We start from the raw sequence: 19,774 nt of genomic DNA, 5'->3' as shown, positions 1-19,774 counted from the left end.
TACAGTTTGAGAATAAAAAACATCACATTTAGTTTTTTTATATAAAAAAGTTGCTGCTTGGAAATAAGGTAAAAAGTTGCAAGTATTATAATTTGAATTTCAGACTTGCTAAATGTTAACTTTTACAAGTAATTATATAAATTAATTAAACTAAATTCCACATTTATCAATTTTTTAATTTTGTTCTTAAATTAGTTTTTTTAGCGAAAATAAAAATTTTGAAATCATGTCAAAATTAAAATCTCAATTACTATTCTAAGTCATATAAAAGAGAAAGAAAAAATTAGTTGAATTCGGAAGGTTTTACAAAATTTAAATTTGAATATTATTTATTTATTTATAAATTTAATGTAAATTTTTTAAAACACTACAAAACTTTTATTTTAAAAATTTGTCCAATTACATTGGAATTTGGAACCCTCTAAAGCTAAGCCTACATTATATTCTAACACAAACATTCTCTTCTTTTCCTCAACAATTAACCATCATTTTTTCATTTCTCATTGAAAATCTTAAAGTAATTATTATGTATAAGGTGGTTGAAGCATACCAATATCTAGTTTTATCGGCGCTGGCATCTGAGACATCAAGCTTGCTAAAAAGGCATGGTTGCATAGGTACTGCCATGCCAATTTTAGCAACATTTTTTATGTCACTCTGGTAAACTACACCTTCCAAGTACAAGCCATGAGCATTGAGAAGCTCATTTTCATCTTCCCAACTTTTTTCAATGTTGGTCCTCGAGCCAATGACAATGATAGCTTTATCAAGTATGCTAGGCTTATGTCTTCTTACCATAAAGAATCCCTCACTTTGTCAAAAAACTCATTCAATGTGTTATTGAAGGAGAAAGTAGGGTTATTATTACTTCTATAACAATTGAAAAGATTTTTAAAAGAACCAAAAAGTTTAAACTTTAGGTTTTTGAGAAGGTTCAACTTGAGCTAAACTATTTTAGGCTTTTTATCTATAATGCTAATCTTCAACAGCTTATTGATGTGCCTGGCTATAAGTATTTTCTTACTTGGGTTAAAAGAGTTAAATGGAAGCCACTAACCAAGCTAAGGTTAATGTAGCTGAAGCAAAGATGAAAAGAGAGGTTGGAGCAAAGTTAAAGGAATGGCAAAAGAAGCAAAATGCTACAAGGGTTGATATTGAAATAAAGATTATATCGAATCAGAAAAAAAGAAAAAAAAAAGAGATAAGGGTGAAAACTGAGGTTAAGGTTTTTCTTAACCAAAGAGAGGCTAAAATAGCAGAGTCAAATGCTAATTTGGCTAAGATAAAGGTAGGTTGGGCGAGCTGAAAGTGTCAAAGGTTGTGGCATTAGAGGAAGCTTAATTGTAAATAGAAGTGGAGAGGATGAATACTGTGACCATGATATTGAAGCTTAAGGCTGAGTTGTAAGCATAATTTTAAATCCAAAGAACTATATGCGAGTAATAGAACACCAAATTTAACTATATTGGATACTTATTTGGGTAGTCATAGATAATAAGTAAAAACAACATCAATTCTTGAAGAGACTAGGCTTTTCTCTTTGCTCTTATCTTACAAACAACTTTCAATGGGTAGATACCGTTAATTGAAAGTAAAGAAGGAACCTTATCCAATTTTTATTAAAACCCTAAAAACCTCTCTATCAAAAGTTTATCGAGTTAAAGGCCTACACAACTACCAAATCACACTGACCTAATAAAATATATAAAGCTCACACGTAAGTGATCACAATTAATTATTTGGGCTCTTATGCTTGTCTTGTATTAGGATTAAATTTATTAACCAATTTTATTAAACTATAAAATCAACAATTAATAATAGCCCACTTATTGAAAAATTCTAATATTTTCCTACTTGGTCAATATTAATTGGGTTGTTTGATTTTAAGAAAACATAATTTAGAAATAAGACTCTAGACTGATTAACTTTACTTTAATGTGGCCATAACTTTAAAAAATAAGTTAGCCCTTAAGATAACATTTTGATGATCCTCTTTAATAAAACTATCAATACCAAATCATGGAAACCTTTTTGTTTCTTATTGACATAAGACTAATCTATGGTTACAAGTAGCAGGGACTCTACTGACAATGTATCTTAGTGTGGCTATGTAACAAAAAAAAAAAAAAACCTAAATACGATCTCAATGTGTTATTTTCATTATCAGTCCTCTTACCAATTTCTCTAAATTTGCTGAGAAATTTTCATGGCATCTAAATGTGCTTATATGTCTCTTCTTAATCCTTGAAATAACTTAATGGTATCCTTTATGAGACATTCCCATATGACACTAAAATTGTACTTAAGATAGATACCCAATCTTAAGGATTTATAATATGACATGTTAATATAAGATATGCACATGCAATAATAAACATATATACAAATATCAACTATGATGTATATATAAAACAGTTGTATCCACTTAACTTTATGGTTCCTTATGGACTTATTCATCTTAAACTATATCTTATAAGTAATTAGTAATCATATGCGATGCATTTAATAAAGTAAAGAAACAAAAAATAGTAATGGCTTCAAAAGCAAATTTGCAATGCATTATTGCTATAATCAACTCAATACCTTAACAAGTTATATTTTTTATACTCGTAAATATCCATATTATGAACTTGGTAATACCATAATCCTCACATAAATAAAATATGTCATCTATAATCATATCACAATGACTCTTACTAATCTAGTGAATCACAAATATGCTCAATCAAACTGAATAATAAATAAAAGCACTTCAATAAATTAAGTTATAAGAAATTATATATTGTCTGCTCTTATGCCAAATGTAATAACCACTATTATTTTTGGACTTCCATGATGTCACTTTAATAATTCATTTACAAATTACTAATATATTACAAACAAATTTTCATATTTATATGTTCATACAACACAAAATTCTCAATGTTTTAACATGAGATCATTTTTAATGAATTTGATATTAATTTAATTACTGATCTATTATGTCAAGAATGTGACCAAACCAATAACCTATTAGCTCCCACTAACCTTAACACATATGATATCTCTAAAACAATAATTTTAAGGCATTTATGAGTTCTTATTACTTTAAAATATATGCAAAAACTCCCTCTAATTTTCACTTTCGTTAAAAGAATAGTTTTGGCCTTAATAAAATAATAATGATAAAAATATCAAAACATTTATATTATCATTTTTTAAAAATAACTCTTAAAATTAATTCATATATAGTTCAATACAAATGATGTGAAATGAGAGAAAATTATAAACCAACCAAATTTAGGGAAGATTATTAAGGAAGGAGTTGAACTAATAAAAACAAAACAAATAGTTTACTTATTTGCACAAAACTTCATTTCTCAAAACTCTCACATATGTGATAAGTGTAAAACAATATTCTTCCCCTCAAGTGTAAGTTCCTCAAAAGAAAATATTAAATTTTCTTTACAGTATATTATCAACAAATAACAAGAATATGCATTTTAAAATTGATAACTACTAGGCTTGATAATGGTAACTAAGATAATCAAATTAATATCTTAATTGAGAGTTAATCACCAAAAATAAATATTTATTAAATGCAATTATATGTCAACAACTTTCAATTTTACTTGAGAAAAATTGAGATATTATAATAGATTTAAAACTTTTTTGTGTGGAAGCTAATCTCTTGGCTATTATAAGATATTGTCTAACAAATGTATATCCTTATATATAATAAATTAAAGTGACTAAAATTTATAGATTTATTATGTTGTAGAAAAGATCCAAGAACTTATCGATAATGGCAAACATTAACTTATGATGACAATTATCCAATAATATTGAAGGCCAATCATGATCCAAATAGATAAGACTTTAATCAGTTCAACATATTTACTAGTTTTATCAATAATAGCCAAGGTACTTTATAATAATCTTAATCTTAGACATTCTTTTAAAGAAAATATCAGAACTTTGTGAAATCATACATCAATGAAAAAATACAAACACTTTTGAAAATCTATCCCATTCGAGCAAATAAATTCTCTAGGTCTATGTATTTTTTCACTTTACAAAAATGTTTAATAATTATTTTTAAATTAAAAACATATAATCACCCTCTTTAGGTAAGTAATCACATGTAGTAACTTAAAGACAATCCTATAACAACATAAGAAATTTCATAATCATTATAATTATGTTGATTTTTTTATGTCTATTTACACATGTGATCACTCTAAACAAGATACTAATTTAAATGTACCTTTATGGATCATTAAAATTAAAACTTATAATACCCATTATCATTTTATTCACCTTAAAAGTTTTCAAGTCATGTTCCATAATGCTTTCAATCAATATAAACACTTAGCGTGCCACATTATTAAGTAAATTGTTTTAACAATTAATAATATTTTATTATGACATTTCAATCTTTCACGCACGACTACAAGAAATTTTAAAATTAAAAATTGACTAGCCAAAAGAATATCTACCAAAATAGGCACTTAATATTTATATGAAATTCAACAAATTACATAAATTTCATACCATAAATCTCAACATAATAAGATATAATGAATGTCAATAATATATAATTTTTGTAGGCAATTGTATACACATAATATTTATAGTATAAATCAATCTCATGTATATGATAATGTTCATGTGAGAAATATTATATTTTCAATATTACCAAGTATAAGTTGTGATATAAACATTAAGGTAAGTTAATCTAGAAAGCCTTAATAACAATACATTTCATTCAAAACTTTAAAATTTGCAAAACTAATTTTTGCTTACTTTTATAGACTGAAACTTACTTTCATAACTCATTTTTTTATTACCTAGGATCTTTATGATAATATTTGTTGAGTTTTATGATAACAAAAGCATGCTCTAAATATTTATTAAGAAATAAAATTTTATTTGTTGCTTTCTCAAAATATCATAATTAGAAACAATTAATATCTTATAAGAGTATACTTGATTTAATAAGTATCTTATAAAAGCAAAATATTGTAAAAGCTTGTCCCCTTTGGACAAACAAACCTTCTAGAGCAGTATACCATCAACCATAATGCTTCATGTTTACTCCAAATTATCAAACACAATAACTCCCTTTGAACAGATAATTGTATAAGGTAATTTAAAAATATACCCATTTCTGCACATAAAAAAATCTTGTAAGTTTGAATGAGTGAGCTCTTTTGACAGTCAAACACCAACATTAACCAATTATATTTCTCATATTGAGAAATTTAAATTGCTCATAATTTTAGTTTGCAGACTTAATTGAGTGTATGCATTTTAACATTTTCTTGCAAGATATTTGACTATGATGTATCTCTTTAGGTCATTAAAAATTGATTGATCTTGTGTGAGACAATAATAATTAATGCATATTTCGATAAATCATTTTAGTTATGATATTTTTTTGTGAGATACTTAAACCGAATGTGTCTCACTAGATCAATAAGTAATTTATTGCATTTAAATTAATTGTTTTGAATTTTATGGATAATTTAATATTTCTATTTAATACTTTATTCTTATGTATCATGTACTAAAAATAAAATTTTCATGAATCAACAATAATACATAATGTCAACATAGTCACGGAAAAAAATAAATTAAGACGACAATTTTAAACTTCAATTATTTCATGTAAATAATAATTTACTATTATTTAATAATTATATTAAATTATAAAATAAATTACCAAATTAATATTAACTATACCAAAACCTCATGGAGTTAAAACCTAACTTGTCTTTCAAAATAGTGCATGTTGCATTTTAAATGAATAACCAAAAATTAGTAAAAACAAAATTTATTACATTTATATAATTATGCACATAAAATTTAGGCTGAGAGTATGTAAATCTTAAATAGCATAAAAAGAGAGTACATACTTTCAATAGATTCTAAGCATGCCAAAATATTTTATTATAAAATAAAAAAAGAATTCATGTACATAAAATATAATAATTATTTAATTATACATAAATATTATATAATAAATATTTTATACCATTTAAAAATCCAAAAAAATAATAAATACATGTAGCACAAAATTTCAGAACTAACAAAACAAACAAATGGCATAAAAAAGGGACTCCAAATAGGTTCAAACTGGTCAATTTATTGATTTTGGCACTATTTATAAACTCAGTATTGTGCTAACTCAGTACTATTCATCGAGTCAATACTATTCATGACTCCACTATTTATCTTCTTTATTTAACCGGTTTGAGTCTACCTAAATGGGTCAAATTTCATTTGATTTGTATACATTTCGATTTTTTAAACCAATTTGATTTTTTTTTTTTTTTGCAATTAAACTTTAAACATGATTAACAAATAGATTTACAAAATTCATGCCATAATATGCATAAAAAACACACAAATTGCCATGAATTTTAAAAATAAAATTTTAAGTTGATATCTACTATTGACCTATTTTTACTACTTGATTTTTTCATTAGTTTTTCATCTTTTCCTTTTTTCATTAATGCAATTAAATGCTCTAAACTTTAATCAAAACATATATTTACAAAATTGATGCTTCAAATTGCATTAAAATAACATGAATCAACATCAATTTAAGTAAAAATTTTTGAAATACACAATCCGTTTATGGTTTCTTTCCAATTGATCAATTAAAACTCAAATTTCATGCATTTAAAATGCATGTTTCAATCTTAAAACACATGGATAACAATATTTAACAACCAATTTGGACTAAGACACATAAAATATTAAGGTTTTAATTAAATTTTGAATTTTGTTCAAATTTTGAACCTAAACTTTGAATCTTGATTTCGCTCTCTCCCAAATGAGTTACAAAAAATTGTTGATATAATTTCAATCCTTACGCAAATAGGAACAAAAACATTAACATAATTTTCAAAAACAATGATTAGAACATGGAATTCCATAATCACAAATTTGACCCAAAAACAATGTTTTTAATTCAAAATAAATTTAAAAATAATATTTTGGGTCGTAATATCACGTGCTAGACTCTAATACTACATGTAAACATAATTTTAAATTCAAAAAATCATATGCGAATATTAAAACACCAAATTTAATCATATTTTGTATATATTTGGGCAATCATAGATGATAAGCAGAAGCAACACCAATTCTTGAAGAGACTGGGTATTCCTCTTCACTCTTTTGTTACAGGTGGCTCTTAATGCATAGACATCGCTAATTATAAGTGAAGAGGAGACCTTAACCAAATTTTATTAAAACCCTTAGAAATCTTTTCATCAAAAGTTTAATGGGTCAAAGGACTACATAATCGCCAAATCATATTGACCCAATAAGATGTATAAAATTCACACGTAAGTGATTACAATTAATTATTTAGGCTTTCATACTTGTCTCGTATTATGATTAAAATTAATAGCCGATTTATTAAATTATAAAATTACTAATTAATAGTAACCCACTTATCGAAAAATTCTAACATGAGTTTCTTACTAAAATTAGTGTGGAATATGAAACAATCGTGAATTTTGATATTCTACTAGTTTATTTTGTTTGGTTTGATTAGAATTGTTCATTTATGAAACACAGCTTTGAATTGATGTTGGTCATATTAATGCATGATTAATTATACAGTTCAAAGTGTAAACATCCGCTAACATGCATTGGGATTTCGGATGATTGTACAATATTTAGTTCTGTTCTGTGTATTCTGTATGTTGGGAAGATATGAAATTGATGATTTGCTCATTAATCAAATTGATGTTCTATTTTTCTGTCGGTTGAGTTAGAATTTTGTTTGTTGCATTACCTTGTTATTTTTTCCAAATTTATAGATGAATCCACACCATTAGTCAAATTGCATTCTGCCCATGGGATTGATTGTTGTGCATTCTGGTAATGCAATGGTATGATGGATCGATGCGCTTGAAACCATTTTGAACTTCTTTGATGTCAATGTAATTTTGAGGTTTTATCCCCAGCTTGAATATGCATGGAGACTTTTGTAGATCATTTGCTTTACTTTTAGGCCTTTTGAATTTGAGGCATCAACTAGAAATGCCTTCTGAAAAACTAGATAAAACTATAAGTAACTCTGAAATGATTCATGGCATTTTCCAATGTGAATTAAGTCAATAAATCATACTCTGAAATGTCAATAGCATCAAGAGGAAGAAATATATTGCTTCATTTTGAGTAACTTCTAACGAAAAAATTGGATAGGTGCCGTCTGCTTGGATCTTTGGAAAAAACTTTCAGAGTCCATGAAACAGTATTACTTTTGCTGTTGTTTCGTGAGATAAATGCCATTTCCATTGAAGGCTTCTCTCCTCCTCTAAGTGAGGTATTCCATACGATTTTCAATGTGTTCTTAGTTCTTAACAATCCATGGGGTGTCTCAGTTACATTTGTAAGCCAACAGCCACCCTATGTATATATAGGGATTTAATTTGAGTACTGGAAAATATAGGATGTGAATTTCGAAATATCCTTTGTTTATTTCTAAATGAAGGTGCAAGAAGCAAACTGGGAGCTGTACAAGAAACAAAAGAATGCAGAGGCAAGTCTGTATGAGAAGGAAAAACTGGCTGCAGAAGAAAAGGCAATTGCAGATGCTGCACTTTACGCTCATCAACAAGTTGCTGATGGAAAATTGTATGCAAAACAAAAGGAGGATGAAGGACTAATGGAACTCGCAAATGCCCAAGGCTTTAATTTATCCTTTCTTGATAAGTAAAAGTTTAAATTTTTTCAATGGCACCTGCATACCCTTCCCCCCAGCCTCTGCCTCATTTGTATAAAAAAAATTCAAAATTTTCAAATGTTTGATGATTTTTAGATATATAATTCAACTATTTTATAACCTTAATCACTGATCTATTATAATCAGCAAGAGCAAAGTGCCCCTTTGGGGCAGTGCCATTACAATATCTAAACAAGCTTTGGCAGAAAGTTCATTGTTGCACAAGCAACAAATTTAAAACTTAACAAATAAAGGAAAAAAAATATTTCCAGAAATGACAGAAAAATGCATAAATGAAACAAAGTACAGTGAACTGATCTATTCTGTTACTGCCCTTGTCTTTCACCACTTGGATTCCCCTGTGCTGATTTCAAAGCCATATCCTTTTCATTTGCTGCCATTTCATCCCTGAATCTCTTGTAGATATCTCCTGCATAGTATTTACGAGTTCTGAGAACCAAAATCAGTATGACAAGAAATCCAAAGATGTTAGCAGCGGCAAGAATTGAGAAAGATAGTCTGTAGCATTGTTTTCCAATGCAAGTCAATTCCTTCACCATTGATCTTGTCATCCCCTTTGCAGCCAGCTGCTTCAATGCTTCTTTATCATAAAGTTTCCCAACAATTCTCACATTAAGTGCAAATGACCCAAGAGGGCTGGCTAATTGAGCACAGTTGAAAAGAGTTGAGTAATATTTCAATCCAAAAAGCTCAGACACAATGATGAAGAGCAATGTTAGTTGTGCACCAAATGCGAATCCTAACAACAAAGAAGCAAGATAAACAGAACCAGGCCAAGGGAAGGCAACAAGTATATCTCCAATTGCGGCTACGAAAAGGGCAAGTGCCATTATTACAGGCCTAGGTATTTTGAACTTCAAAAGAATGATTTCAGAGACAAATCCGGCGAAAACTCTACCAAAAAAATTCCATATGCTAAGAAGCGAAACGAATGTAGAGATGGTATGATGTGGATAACCTAAGGATTCACCAATTTGGCCTAGATTGTCAACTGCTGTTAAGCTGCAACCCAATCCACAGAATGTACCAACAAAAAGGAGAATCATGTCTATACTAAGAAGAGCTTGGAAAATGGAGTAATCTTCACCTCTTTTAGGTGGCTTGAAAACATTTGTGCAGACTGAGGCTTCCTGACTCTTCTTCTCTATCTTGGTCTCTGTACATTCAGGTTCTATCTCAGATTTTGACACCGTCTCGGGAGGTGGCGCCTCCACAATGGTACTAATAGGGGCAGTAACTTGTTTTTTATTCTTCCAAGTGTAAAATTCTTCTCTTACAGCAATGAAAAAGGGTAAAAACAATATCAAACAGACTGCAACTGCGCATATTACATAAGCAGCATGAGAAAAAGTAACCTTTTTCTGAACAACAGTTAGTACCATGATCAACAAAGCTAGAGCAATTGAAATTGCCAGATATTCGTAAAACACTTTAAGTTCATTTGGATGTGTAGAAATCTTCATTACCCTAATGTTGTAAACAAAAATCAAAGAAATCGCAGCCGGTAACCAACCAATAAGCAGAATCAAAGACTTTGAATCATTGCCATAGATAGCATGATAAAGCTGTGTAAAAATTGCACCACTCAGCCCTACAAAACCTTTCATAAGCCCTAACATCATCCCTCTACTTTCTGGGAAGTTTTTCACACAAGTAACAAGTGAACCAGTATTGGCAAAGTTTTGTGAATTTGCACCAATACAAATATATGCACACATTTGCCATACCTTTGGGTTAGCAATTCTTTTGGTCACAGCTAACCATATCATGAAATACCCTGTGAAATTCATGACTGAACCAACTAGCAAAACAAACCATGTCGGTGCTACCTCAGCCAGGAGGCCGGAGAGGACTCCAACATTGGCTCCAAGGTCCTTGAATGTGCTCATAAGGTTGAGTGTGGACTGATCATAGCCTAAGGCTGCTTTAATATCTTTGGAATAAACACCAAACAGATATGTTGCACCGGCACCTGCCATGATTAAAAAAGATGCAAACATCATGAACCATCTTCCAGTGATGACTTGAAGCAAGAAACGACAGAAGTCACCGCCATTGTTGCTGGTAGTGGTAGCCATGGTGTGGCTTGTAAACTCTGTTGAAAATTGAAGTTTCTGTTATATTATCAGATTAGTAAAACATTAAAAGATAAAAGCTGATATATATAAGATAATATAGAAGATAAAATCTTATGGGAAAAAAAAAATGAACTTCTTATCCTTAAAAATCATATAGTTTGAGAAAAATCAGATTAGTTTCAGTTTGGAATGAGTCCTGGATATGTGGGAAAGCTAACCTGTTGTGAGTGCTAAGTAGTTTACTTTTATCACTTATCTCATACGCTAGAAAGAGGGAGTTTGAGGCATTTAGGATATATTTAAAAATATAAAAAACTAATGTATTAATACAAAAATAGATAGTGTGCAGGATTTTTAGTTTCGGGTTAAATTTTGACAACTTCAAATACCTAAAAAAAAAACACACACACACACATGACAACTTTTTATTTTTGTTTGTGAAATTTAAAAATATAAATTCATATAGTTTAATTGGAATTTCATTAGTATTATTGATTTTCTTTTTTTATTTTTTCTAAATTGAAAATGGTTTTTAAAATTTTACTATCAAGTTATACAGCAAATGAAATTCGGAAATAGTTTGGGAAAGATTGCATTTTTTTTTTCAATTTGGAAGGAGTCAGTGTTCATTTATTATATATATATATATATTAATCATTTTATCATATGTGTTGTTCTTGATATTATATGTTAATTATTTTATATTATTAAAAATAATAATGATTATTATATATATTAATCATTTTATCATATGTGTTGTTCTTGATATTATATGTTAATTATTTTATATTATTAATAATAATAATGATTATTATTGCCTATACATTGAACTAATTTTAGATCATTGTAGAAAAAATAATTGCTAGATGCAAAGCCTTTTTTGCTATTTTAAATTGAAATTTAAAGCTTTTGCTTTCCATGGAGAGAATTCATAGCGAAAAAGAAATAATAAGAGAAAATTAAAGAAGATTTCTAAAATGGGTTAACCATTGAATTCTAAAACCTCCTTTACACAACTAAAAAACATGCACATATCTGTTATAATTTATTAATTATCTTTTATCTATAAATAAAACAATTACTTTTGTTATGAAAGGTAATTGAAAATCTTAATTCTTAAAATAAGGTACATTTAAACTTTATTTTCAAATAAAGATATTTTAATTTAATTGAATTCTATGTCAGCATTATAGTCCATATCGGCATCTTCTTCCTCGTGAGCATAAATAATCTCTATTCTCATCTAAGAAGAAAAAATCCAACTTCATTTCATCAGCTTTATCATCTGAGATTTTTTTTAAGTATAAAGAAAAGCTATACAATTTCAAATTAAGAGAAAAGAAGGAATTTAGATCTAAAACCAAAAAAATAAGGAAAAAGAAAGGTTACCTAATGAAAATTGAAGAGATTTTCTAGTGAAGTCCTCATGGAGACTACGATGGTCCTCCAACTTCACATGCTCTTCTCAAGTGCTTTGGCTCTCTTATTGTTGTAAATGGATAAAATATGAACTAATAATATGTAAATAATTTATTTATTTATTTTTAGAGATATTTAAATTCGATTTATATTTAGTAAAAAAATTAATTTATTCGTTCGAATTTAATTTATTTAAATAATAAAATATTTATATTTAATTTATATTTAATTTAATTAAATTAAATAAATTCGTTCACGAATATTAAATGAACATATTTATTAATATATATATAAATAAACATATTTATAAATAATAATAAAAAATCAAATCAAATAAATATTACTATAAACGAGCTGAACTGAATCTTTAACTTCAGTCCAAAATCAAACCAAGTTTCGCATGAACTAAAAATCCTTTGTTCGAGCTCAGCTGATTTAATTTAGCCAAGTATCAAGCCGTGCTCGAAGTCTAAAACGAGCCTAAACTTAAGCTAAAAAAATATTAATTGACTTTAACCCAACAAAAAGCCTATGTCTAGCTCACTTTATGTGGGTCCAGCACGTGATTGACTTTTGGCTTGCGGGGAAAAGGTAGGTGGGAGGACTTTCTTTTATAGAAACTATGGCTCTTTACTCTTGTTTTTTGGATGTGGGATGGAGAGGACTTCCTTTCATAGAAGCCATAGCTCTTTACTTTTTACTTGTTCTTTTGATGTAGGATGCTGATGGATTTACTTTCAAGTCTCATTTTTATCACTAGTGATCATTTTTGGGTCCATCAAAATTTAATTTACAATAATAATTTTTATAAAAATTATGGATGATTTTAGTATATGTAATATATACTTATTAAGGCTGCAATATTAAGTTGTGTTTTGAACTTAATTAAAAGATATTAAAGCTCAAAAGTATTAACTTGAAAAAGATTAAATGAGTTTTTATTAAGTTTTTTAATGAACTTGTTCATTGAATACTTTATCAAACAAATTTAAATAAACCTTAATCGAACATTAAAATATGATCATGATAAAAAATAAAAATAAAAATTTATTATTATTATTATAAACAAACAATAAACAAATAATATATTAACGAATTTTAAATAAATTTATTTATAAATATAAACAAACCGATCAAAGTTTTGATTGTGTGTGATATATTTAATAAACAAATATAAAAATATTATTAAAGATCATTTGTTAAGCTTCGTATACGATCATAAACAAATAGAAACAAACATGTTCACGAATTAAAAACATGTTTCTGCCAGCAGATGTGCTGGACAGGGTAGCTTCCTGAGCATCATTCTTCTTAGCCTTTTTCAACCGCTTCAAGCCTTCAATCTTTGCTCTTCATGCAACTCAGCATCCTTTTACATTTCACGAAACTTGGCAACTCTCTCCTTTTCAGAAAGTTTAGAGGAAACATTCTGACATTTATCATTTCAAGGTGCAGTAGACCAAAGGTCATAAGTTTATCATTCCGATAGGATAAAAAAGATTCTGAAATCTCGTTTGTGGCAGAAACGAAACAGAATGAAGAGGTAAAGAGGGGAAAGTCTGTTCAACGTAGGGTAAAGAAGCGGTGGCTATATGAAAAGATTGAGGAAAAGTTAATAGGTAGAGTAAATAGGAAAGGAAAAAAGATTACAAAAAAAGGGAAGAAATGGTTGACAGCGAATAGAGGTTCAAACAGTGAGGTTTCGATTGCAAATAGGTCTATCTCAGACAGGATTTCAGGAACAAGAATAAAGTGATTTGCTTCCTAGATGAAGAGACCAATCTGTCAAAGGAAGCTGAAGAAATTTGGAAAGTGGGAAAGCAGCTTGGATTATCAATAATAGATGACGAACTGGTGATTGAAAAACTGAAGAAAATGTTACGGTCTTAGACCTGATAAAATGGTCGAGTATCTTCATCTGCTTTGACTTTGCTCTTTATTTTGCTGGTGATTTGAAGTTGTTGAGAACTTGTTTTATGGTGAGATATTGAGTTGATGTCTGTTGGGATCTAGTTCTTTTCTATTTCAATTGTGAAATTTTGTTTTGTGGTGGATGCTTTAAATTGAGTGCCTCCGTTCAAAATGAACATTATGTCTTGGGATGTTCGAGGCATTTATTATAATATGAAAGCTTAATCAGTGAGGTGGTAAATTAGATCCCAAAATAACTAAAATGGTGTTTCTTGAAGAAAAAATTGGTTTCGTGTGGTGTTCGACATATTGGAAGAATTTTGACCATTTAGTGATTGTGATAGGTTGTGTAGTCCAGTCTAGGGGAGTTCGCAGGTCTGCTTGCCAGGTGAGATAGGAGTTTTTCCAATAAAAGCTCAGGGATTATCAAGAATCGGTTTCTTGTAATTAAAGGGAAATGGATGGAACAAAATTTGCCAATGTTGAATTCTCAACGTGTAGGCACCATGTTACAAAGGGTGATATATGACTATAAGAGGACTTGAGGAACGAGATTCTAACACTGCATGAATATTGGCTATTAAAACAGCCTGGGAGGTATTAACGTTTTGCCATGGGTTAAATAAAAAATTCTCTAATTATTGAATATCATCCAAAGGTGGCTATTTGTTGGGTATGTAACAAGGATTCAAGATCATGGAAATATTGGATTATTTTATGAGATAGATTGGCTCTGTGCTATCACTGGAATGTGGATTTTGTCCATATTTACAGGAAGGCGAGTGATTCTTTTCTAGCAAAAATGGGTGTTGATGGATCCTTTCAATTTCAAACTTAATTTAATAGGGTGCCTTTATGGGATTCACATTTTGTTTGTTTGGAAGAATTTTTTATTAACAATTGCCATTCTCATAATGATTTTGGGCCGCTAGTCAAATTTAAATACACAGGGAGTCATTATTAAATTTTTTTTATTATGTGGGATTAGTTACTTATTAAAATTTATTTTTTAAAATAAATTTTAAAATTTATTAAAAAAATAATTTTTTAATTTGCAATAACGGTTTGAGCTCAAAAGTATAGTTATGTATGGGAAGGATTAACACTTTTATAGGCACATTCTAAAAACGGTACTAATTAATCATATGTTATATTTTAATCTTGATAAAAGTGATTATTTTTGGCATTTAAAATTAATTTATTTTGTCATTATAAAAAACATATTCCTATTTTTTAGTTGTTTATTTAAAAAATATATAAGAATCTTGCATGTTGAAAAATATCTAAAAAAATTCTAATATTCTAGCAATATTAAGAAGAATTTTCTCATCTAATGATTTCTTAAGAATCACTACTATAATTTCTCAATCATGTCATTCTTGGTGGTTCATATTTACCATCAAAATCAACATTTATAATGCATAAAATATAATACCTATGATTTAATTCTAAAAAATCGTTTCTTATTCTATTTATTAAAAAAAATGAAAAAATTTTATCAAAAATTATACTAAATCCCCTAGTACATTTACAACATTTTAGATAAATTTTTTCACCTAAAAATTCTTAAAAAATCACTACTTGAATTTTTTTAAAATCTCATCATCAGATATTTTCATTTTGTTTCCTCCTTTTTTATTGTTATTTTATTTTATTTTAACTTTAATCTTATCCTTAAATTTTTCTTATTTTTTTTTTGAAAGAAAAAAATGATTAATCTTCACAAGTAAAATTCATGTATCATTATATTAATTTTACTATTAAAAAAGCTCACCTTTCCCTTTCATCTTTTTTTTTATCATTATTAAGTCATATATATTTTTTAGGAGAATTAAATAAATGAAAAATCTTTTGTATTGAATATTTTTCTAAATACTTCATTTCATTGATAATATTTTTAGAAAAATATTCTCACATAAAAATTTTAAAGAATCACTACTTAGACTTTCTAAATATCTCATCTTCGGAGATTTTTATTTTTTATTATTTTTTATTTTATTTAAAAAATGGAATTCAAAATTATTAAAAATTTAAAATTTGTTTTCATAAATAAAATATTTATTTTGAAACATAAAAAGTACCAAAAAATAATAATAGTGAAAAATTAAAGAAGTAAATTAACATAAAAATTAAAAAAATAAAAAATACTTGAACCAGACCGTTCAACGGTCTAGATAATTTGGGCAATTTGGAGTAATCCAAAAGTTTTCTCTTGTAGTTCGATAGATTTTTGAGCAGTTTAGGGCAGTTTGGATTGATTCATTATTGGTTCAATTAGATCGGTCAATAATTAGTTAACAAAGTCAATTATGGGTTAAGTGTGCAAATCCCAAGTCAAATTTGGGTCCACGAGCAAATCCTATCCACTTGAAACGGCATCATTACTCTTCCTTCATTTTGTTAAGCTAAAAAACCCAGAATTTTTTTTTGTTATTTTTTTTACTTTCTCTCTCTAAAAGAGATAGCTTCTTTTTTTACAAAAGAAACCCAAAAACTCTCAAGCCCAGTTTTCGGTGGAATGTAGCCGTCTCAGCCACCATTTCTCACACCATCGTGTCGTCGTTAGTTGTCAAAACTTTTTTAAAAAGCCAAAAAAAATCTTTTAGACCTTTTGACTCCCAATTTGGCCTTTTATTTTGCCTAAAACTAACCTTAAATTCCTAAATCTAACCTTGAAGGTTTCGACCAAAAAGACTTTTTTTATTTTCTGGCCCTTTTCTTTTTACACTGGCACTGAGGTTCCTCATTCAATGAGAACTGTGGGTTATTTGATTTTTGTTTTGTTTTTTTTTTTTTTTTGGTGGGTTAGTTTCAGGTGGTTTTTTTGTGGTTTTTTTTTTTATGAGGGAAAGGCTATAGTGGTGAAGGGTGGTTTTGCTAGTGGTTGGTTACGATGGACAGTGCATGAAGGCAAAGTTGACAAAAGCTAAGCTTTGGTTGGTGTTTTTTGGTCTCTAAAAAATGTGTTCCCCTTATGTGTATTTTTGCCTCGTGTTTCTTCTCTTATTTTTTTCAAAAAAATCCCTCCCTCCCTATGTTGTGAATTTTGAGGTTTTATCCAGAGAAATCCCAGATCACAATTTGCCTTATTCACCCTTTTGTTGAAAAATTAATTTTAGTCTAAAAAGATTAGATTTTTGGACTGGTATTGCAGCAATAGTCACTGCAATTTCAGTTCATGTGTTTAGATAGATTTGTGCTATGGTGTCAGAGGTGAAAATGGAAGGTGAATTGTTGAGATGAAAAAAGGGCTAGTAGATTGAAGGAGAAAGTGACATTATTGGGATGAGGAAAAGTGAGAGGAGTCTAAAAATTGGCAGTTGACCCCTGATTTTTTTTTAACTTTTGAATTTTTATTCATTTTTTATTTTGATTTATTGTTTTTAGTATTATTTTTAAATTAATCAAAATTCCAATTGAATTGGACTTTAAGATTGTAATTAGGCTTTTAATTAGACTTTGGGCCTTAAAAAAGATTTGAACTTATATTAGTCCTTTAAACTCAAATGACTCGAAATTGAATTAGATTAGGTTTCAGTCCATGTGAAATTTTGAATTGGACCTTTAAGCTTTCAAATACAATCGACTTAAATTAAATTGCATCGAATTTGATTTGAGCAATTGTTAACAATTTCAAATATTCAAACAAAATTTAATATCTATAGTTGCCTATCTTTGCACATTACTGAGAGGCAAGAATAAGATAAAGATATAAATAATAAGTTTATCTAGGTCTATCAACCTAAATACTTTTTTTTTAGTTTTGTTGTTTATATTTTTTTAAATAACAATAAATTAGGTTGACTCACTAGAAGCTTCATGATTTTTTTTAAAATAAATTCACATCAAGGCCTTCGAGATTTGCATTGAGGGTTTTGCATAACAGGTTCGGGATTCACAATAAAAGGTTCTCGAGATTCGCATCAAGGCTCACATAAAAAATATTCAAGATTCGTATCGAAGGTTTAGGATTCATATCGAAAGGTTCTTTAAATTCGCATTAAGGGTTTTGCATAGCAGGTTTGAGATTCACACTAAAAAATTCAAGATTTGCATTGAGATTTTTTCATAAAAGGTTTGGGATTTATACTGAAAGGTCATTGAGTTTCGCATCAAGGTTTTTGCATCAAAAGTCTTTGAGATTCGCATCAAAGGTTCAAAATTCACACCAAAAGGTTCTTGAGATTCGTATCAAGGGTTTGGGTTCACATCAAAATGTTTAAAATTTGCTTCATAAAATGTTTGAATTTATACCGAAAGGTTCTCGAGTTTCGCATCAAGATTTTTACATCAAAAGGCTTCGAAATTCGTAATGATGGTTCGGGATTCACATTGAAAGGTCTTTAAAGTTCATATTGATGCTCTTCATGATTCGTATCAAGATTTTTGCATCAAAGGTTTAGGGTCTACACCAAAAGTTTTTATAAATGATTTCAAATATTAGCAACTAAGTTCCAAGGTTTGCAAATGAGTTTAAAGACTTGCAAATAAAATATCAAAAACTCATCTTGAAAAGTGCTCTTTAAAAAAAAAAAAAAAGAAAAAAAATTCATCGTTTTCTTTTACCAATGTTTAACATATCTTGATAATTATTCCTACTTTAAGTGTTCAATCTTTCAACAAAATTTTCCATAACTAAAGGTTAAAAATTTTATCCTAAAAAGGTTCTTAATTGAGTGTCAAAAATCTCATTTTAGAAAATTATTTTCATTTAAGAGGTAAAATTTTCAATTATTCTTTCAAAGGTTTTTCCTTTTTTTTTAATCAAGAGTCAATATTTCTATCCTTCTTACATGCAATGAATGCCTTGAATGCAAGAATCAATTAAAGTTAATATCATGTTCTAAGTGCACATATCAATAAAAATCAATGTCATCTTCTAAACACAAGTATAAATGAAAATTAATGTCAATATTTCTATCCTTCTTACATGCAATGAATGCCTTGAATGCAAGAATCAATTAAAGTTAATATCATGTTCTAAGTGCACATATCAATAAAAATCAATGTCATCTTCTAAACACAAGTATAAATGAAAATTAATGTCACATCGTAAATGCAAGCATCAATGAAAATGAATGTCATATACCCCTAAGTATGGTAAAAAAAAAAGCTTGCAATACTCTTCTTTCTTTTTTCATTGTGTTCTTTCATTTTTAACTTACAACACTCACATTTTCATAGTTAACTGATTCTTCTCCATGGTGATGTTGGTGTTTTTCCAAAAGTTTCGTCTTTAATGTACACGCCTTGGGTACCAATCCTCCTTCATATTCTCCTCTATTCTTATTGCTTTTCAAATTAATGCAAGGGTCTTTTATGGACATTATCATTCACTTTTTCATCATCATCCCAATTTCATGATAAATATAATACAATCATCCACTACCTCTATTCATTTTGATGAAAAACAATCAAGGCCAAAAAAAAATAAAGAAAAAAGGTGTTCATTACTAAAAAGGATAAAATAAATTTGGCAAAGAATAAAAAATAGGCAAAAGTAACTCATAATGACAAATGTTTGGATGGGTAACAACATTCAAATAATGAATAGTTAGACAATTTTGAATTCTGAATTCTTTCTCAAAAACTCATTCCATTTACTTTTACGATCATTCTA

At 28.4% G+C, this 19,774-nt stretch overlaps 1 protein-coding gene and 1 pseudogene across 1 annotated transcript; one reads left to right on the top strand and one right to left on the bottom strand.

The window, feature by feature from the left end:
* Positions 1 to 526: 526 nt before the first annotated feature.
* LOC111309866 (flotillin-like protein 4) lies at positions 527 to 8,772 on the top strand (annotated as a pseudogene).
* On the bottom strand, positions 8,771 to 10,859 carry LOC111309865 (protein NUCLEAR FUSION DEFECTIVE 4-like). The gene has a single exon (XM_022908862.2). The coding sequence runs from the start codon at positions 10,822 to 10,824 to the stop codon at positions 9,052 to 9,054; it is 1,773 nt and encodes a 590-aa protein (XP_022764597.2). The 5' UTR covers positions 10,825 to 10,859; the 3' UTR covers positions 8,771 to 9,051.
* Positions 10,860 to 19,774: the final 8,915 nt, after the last annotated feature.

Source organism: Durio zibethinus, chromosome 19, assembly GCF_047325235.1.
Source record: "Durio zibethinus cultivar Kanyao isolate XHJ-2024 chromosome 19, ASM4732523v1, whole genome shotgun sequence".
Classification (NCBI taxonomy): domain Eukaryota; kingdom Viridiplantae; phylum Streptophyta; class Magnoliopsida; order Malvales; family Malvaceae; genus Durio; species Durio zibethinus.
The sequence above is the reverse complement of the archived record's forward strand: the minus strand, read 5'-3'. Positions and strand labels throughout refer to the sequence as shown.